Raw genomic sequence first — 5,539 nt, forward strand, 5'->3', positions numbered from 1 at the left:
ACTGGACTGGAAATAGGAATGGTTGACAACAGATTTATTTCTAAACAATTCGCTTGGTATACGATTGTAATTGAAACAAATCCTTGTTTATTTTCGAATTCAATTTCAGTATAGTAATGATAATAATAATAACAAACACAACTGTGTGGAGTGTTGGTAGACTACTCAAAGAAGCAAGAAACACAGAATTTTCATAGGGCCTATATTTTTTCTACTGTAGAACAATCTGACCAGTTTCAGCCACGTCAAAACATGGTACGTCATATAGGCTACGTCATAATTCCCGTATCTGATTGGCTGCTTCTTACGATTTCTGGTCCATAATGCTACGTCTCTTACGAAAGTTGACTTGGAGTCAACTTTCGTAAGAGACGTAACACAAGGCAACGCAAGCATGATCACTCAAGCATAAGTCACTTAATCGCGGTTTCCTGTCAAATCGTGGAAAATCGACGTATCGCATGAAAATTCAATACGACGGTTTCCTGGCCAACATTGCTTTGCGACGATTTAACCTTACGTTACGTCGATTTCACAACGCACCAGTCGCAATCGGTTTCCTGTCAAATCGCTTTTTGTTACGATAAAACGACGTAGTCGTAAGTAAATCTGCCTTCTTACGTCGACAGGAAACCAGGCTTAATTAAGCATATTGGGGAGATAGGCACTCTTTAAGGAGCCACGCTATAGTTCTCTTCATTCTACCATGGAGATGTACAGTAAGTGTAACTGATTGACAGTAAACCACGTTTAAACTCCATCTAATTTAACGAAAACAATAAGATATTTAATTATGCCATTTTGATTAACAAAGTTCTCCGAAAGTTAGCTACAGAATTTACATTACACTGTAGTTAATGTGTTATAAGCTGAAAAAAACTGTTTGAATAAAAAAAAGTCTTTAGAATAAAAAATTCTTTCGTTTGACATTAGGCATTAGTCATTTCTGAAACAAAATGATTGGCTATGCCAAGTGTTATATTGAACAGTAGCGAATTCAATTGGGGAGTTGGGGCAGTCAGCATGGCCCCAACCTCCTATTTTTTTTTCAAAATTATAAAAAAAAAATATGAAGAAAACAGACGAATTGTGTTTAACTTTTAATAATCTGAGAGTGCCATTTTCGGCCATCTAGAGGTGCCATAATCAGAGTTTTTTTTTTTTTACCTCCGACCCAACCGTTGTGAGGCTGAGGTAGTGGGACATTCCATTTGCGCAAGACCCTCCCTGGGTTCCCTCTATTTCGACGTCCTGGACCCTCAGTTGGAGTATCATTTCCGGGCTACTATAAAAGGGTACATTTTTATCCACTGGGGGAAAAGTGAAGGTTTCGTCGGAGAATACCCATTCAAGGATACCCTCATGATAAATAATTCATTGAGATCGTAGAAGAAATCTCGACTTCAGTGGCGAAAATCAGTGGCGGATTCAAGGGATGGGGGGCCTAAATTGTTAAAAAATTTTGATTAAATTGAGATATAAGAAAATTATATTAAAATGTTAAGTCTAAGAATGCAATTTTAGGTGCCATAATCACAAATTTTCTTACCTCAGTCCCAAGTATGACAGGGCTGAGGTGGTATAGATCCTTCATCTGCGAAGGTACCCAGTGGCGGATTCAAGGGGGCCCAGCCGGCCCGTCCCCCTCCCCCTAAATTGTTCAATTTTTTAAAAATGGAGATATAAAGAAAATTATATTCAAATTTTATGATTGGATGTTGAATTTCTGGCCATCTAGAGGTGCCATAATCACAATTTTTTTTTTACCTCAGCCCCAACCATGGTGGGTCTGAGGTAGTATCCTCTATCTGATCCTCTATCTGTAAAAGTACCTCCCTGGGCCCCCTCTATTTCGAATTCCTGAATCCGCCACTGGATAAATTACAACAATTATGAAGTCATATTACAGTAGCTTGATGCCTATAAAGTAACTAATAAAATTCACCAAACTTCGTCAAATACCCGTAGCACCGGAGTCGTTTCGCTCGCATACTGGACTTTTTGAAATGCCACCCCACCCCCACCTCCCACCCACACGTTCCGCCGCCGTTGTATATGTAACAAAAGTAGGCTTATAATGATATATCAATGTTATTTCTGTCCTAACTGCTTGATAGAAACGGTTTAATCATTTGTTTTCCATTTCATCCACTTCATCATTCTAAAATTGTTCTTCGTGGTTTTGTCATTGCTTTGTATGTATCTCTATCAGTAGTTAGTTTCTTTCCTTCTAAATTTTCTCTCGTTTGTTTTACAGACCCATGTGTGGATGATCCCTGTGGATATAATAATATTTGTGAAGTTATTGAAAGGGGCTACAGCTGTATACCTTTTGATTATTCCGACGCATTGAATTGCCCAAGTGAGTTAATTCAATGCTAACTGCATATTCTTAATAAGAGGGAAAATGATAAGCACCTTCTGGCATAAATACAAAAATATATATATATATATTTTTTTTGTCATTTCCGGGCATCTAAAGACCTTATGCATACAATTTGGTATTGTAGCTCTAACCAATTTGGGGCTGAAGTGGTAGTCCGTATTGGCGTAAAAGAGTATTCATGATCTTCCTCTATTTCAAATTCCTGGGTTCACCGCTGGCGTTTATGGAAAATTTTATTCAAACTGTTGTGAAAACAACTTAATATTGTAGGAAAGTTCAATGAAGACACGGCAATAAAGAATTAATGCAAAATTCACAGTTGAATTAGCATAACATCTGGATGTACGACAATAGAATATTTTGCAATGTTAAGCATAATGGAAATTTTCTGGAATGTCAATCAAACTTAACAACTAATGCGCGCTTGTCTCAAACGCACAAGTTTACGTACATTTACCCTGTCCTTTTGTGAAGTCCAAAGGGCGGGTCTTAATGGAATTTTATTGTTATTATTCAGTCAAAAGTGATTATCAATTACAAATTAGATATAATTCAATTAGGCCTATAATTCAAGTAGAGGGCAATGTAAGTTTCAGTAGTATTTTGTTCCCTTCCAGTTTGTTCCTGTACTAATAGTGTTATGACAATTGGAATATTTTTTGTTGGCGCCTTTGTTGGAGTCTTTGGAGTAATAGTTGGATTGATCTGCTACAAAAAAATTAAGCAGGTTTGTCACAACCTTTGTTCTTATTTTATTCGATGTACCACACCGACCGTCTTCCCATTGGCGGATTGAAGGGGCCATGCTGGCCTGGGCCTTCTAAGTTTTTAAAATAAATAAAAATTGAAAAAAAAGAAGAAAATTCTACGTAAATTTTGAGTCTAAGAATGTCATGTCCGGCCATCTAGAGGTGCCATAAACATAAATGTTCTTACATCAGTCCCAATCATGGTGGGGCTAAAGTTTTTGTCATTTCCGGGCATCTAAAGACCTTATGCATACAATTTGGTATTGTAGCTCTAACCAATTTGGGGCTGAAGTGGTAGTCCGTATTGGCGTAAAAGAGTATTCATGATCCTCCTCTATTTCAAATTCCTGGGTTCACCGCTGGCGTTTATGGAAAATTTTATTCAAACTGTTGTGAAAACAACTTAATATTGTAGAAAAGTTCAATGAAGACACGGCAATAAAGAATTAATGCAAAATGCACAGTTGAATTACGACGTGCGACAATAGAATATTTTGCAATGTTAAGCATAATGGAAATTTTCTGGAATGTCAATCAAACTTAACAACCGTAATGCGCGCTTGTCTCAAACGCACAAGTTTACGTACATTTACCCTGTCCTTTTGTGAAGTCCAAAGGGCGGGTCTTAATGGAATTTTATTGTTATTATTCAGTCAAAAGTGATTATCAATTACAAATTAGATATAATTCAATTAGGCCTATAATTCAAGTAGAGGGCAATGTAAGTTTCAGTAGTATTTTGTTCCCTTCCAGTTTGTTCCTGTACTAATAGTGTTATGACAATTGGAATATTTTTTGTTGGCGCCTTTGTTGGAGTCTTTGGAGTAATAGTTGGATTGATCTGCTACAAAAAAATTAAGCAGGTTTGTCACAACCTTTGTTCTTATTTTATTCGATGTACCACACCGACCGTCTTCCCATTGGCGGATTGAAGGGGCCATGCTGGCCTGGGCCTTCTAAGTTTTTAAAATAAATAAAAATTGAAAAAAAAGAAGAAAATTCTACGTAAATTTTGAGTCTAAGAATGTCATGTCCGGCCATCTAGAGGTGCCATAAACATAAATGTTCTTACATCAGTCCCAATCATGGTGGGGCTAAAGTAGTATATATACATCCTCCATCTGTGAAAGTCCCTCTCCTCTCTATTTTAAAGTCCTGGATCCGCCACTGCTTCCAACTTTAAAATGGCAGAAAGAGACAAAAGTCGTTACGTAATATTAATACAACCAACATAAAGAATAACTGACTAGAAATACAGAAAAGTTACTGTAATTGAAGTTGTATTAACAATTCTATTTATATTTATAAATTTAAATTTAGAAGACGCATGCCAACGAGGAAGACACAGGAAAGAGAAAACAAGATGTAAGCGTTCATATTTCAATTTTATCGCACCTGATTATCCTATATTTTCTTCATGCCAAATGGCATGTCAAAAACAACCAGTTTCTGTTTTTAGTTTTCAAAAGATTCCAGGAGTAGCATGTAGATAAAAATATTTACCTAAGGAGGATCACGTTTAAGTATTTTGACCTTTCTTTTTTTGCATCTGCCCGGTAGGAATACGTAAATGTCTCATAAACATACACAATTTATGCTGTCGTAATGAATGAATTAAAAATATAAATACCTTCAGGTAACTTGGTCAGGAAATATTGGCTCTTTTTTATTATCATTTCCAACAATTCTCTTGATATTTGACAATAATTGATTCTTATTAACTTCATTGAGAACAGAAACAGTTATTTCATAAATGCTTATTTTGATGGGCATATGATCTTATTGTGTACGGTATTTATCCACATTAAATTACATATTTTTACATCTCCATACAGACGTACATGGAATACAAACCTACTGGTAATGCCCATATTTACCAAGATATACACTTTACAGAAGAAGAAACAGCCGCATGTTAGTGTTCAGCCGGGAATGAAGAAGAACAAACTGAAAGATTAGTTAAAAACAAAAGCAGTGGTTTTTTTTTTTTTTAACCCGGTCCTTTGATATTATATTTTCTTATTCTTTGAAGCGATTTCTTCTTGAAATATAAGATTTTTCTAGAAAATGTATTTGTTATGTATGTTCATTCTAATTTATGAAAAGTACTGTAGTCGACTGTCTGTACGAATGTAAATTATAATTTGAATTACTTTTTTTTAAGAGTTTCGTAACTAGGGTAAATAAAGTACCTGTTCCTATGGTTTATCTTCATTTTCTACTAAATTTAAATGTAATCAGATTGTATCTTCTCTGACGAGTTTATTATACCTTCATTTTGGTATATAAATACATTATGTGTTGGCATATGAAGTCTTGATATACATATCGTCGCTCACATCACGAACTAACACAATCAAAGTAGATTGTGTTAGTTCGTGAAATCACAGTAGCGCGTCAAAAC

The 5,539-nt window shown here is 35.6% G+C and overlaps 1 protein-coding gene and 1 long non-coding RNA gene across 2 annotated transcripts in view; both read left to right on the forward strand.

The window, feature by feature from the left end:
* LOC117122924 (CD166 antigen homolog) overlaps window positions 1-2,691 on the forward strand; it is an 8,463-nt gene extending 5,772 nt beyond the window's left edge. Inside the window, exons 4-5 of the mRNA XM_033268701.1 lie at window positions 2,258-2,362; window positions 2,657-2,691. Coding sequence (XP_033124592.1) covers window positions 2,258-2,362; window positions 2,657-2,691 — 140 coding nt within the window. The remainder of the gene's footprint in view (window positions 1-2,257; window positions 2,363-2,656) is intronic.
* Window positions 2,692-3,860: 1,169 nt separating this feature from the next.
* LOC117122916 lies at window positions 3,861-5,401 on the forward strand. Its single transcript, XR_004447766.1, has 3 exons — window positions 3,861-3,998; window positions 4,456-4,500; window positions 4,971-5,401. It is a non-coding gene; the product is annotated as an uncharacterized LOC117122916 (long non-coding RNA).
* Window positions 5,402-5,539: the final 138 nt, after the last annotated feature.

The sequence above is a fragment of the Anneissia japonica genome, unplaced genomic scaffold, assembly GCF_011630105.1.
Source record: "Anneissia japonica isolate Jap-2015-1 unplaced genomic scaffold, ASM1163010v1 scaffold2227_len217889_cov164, whole genome shotgun sequence".
Taxonomy (NCBI): domain Eukaryota; kingdom Metazoa; phylum Echinodermata; class Crinoidea; order Comatulida; family Comatulidae; genus Anneissia; species Anneissia japonica.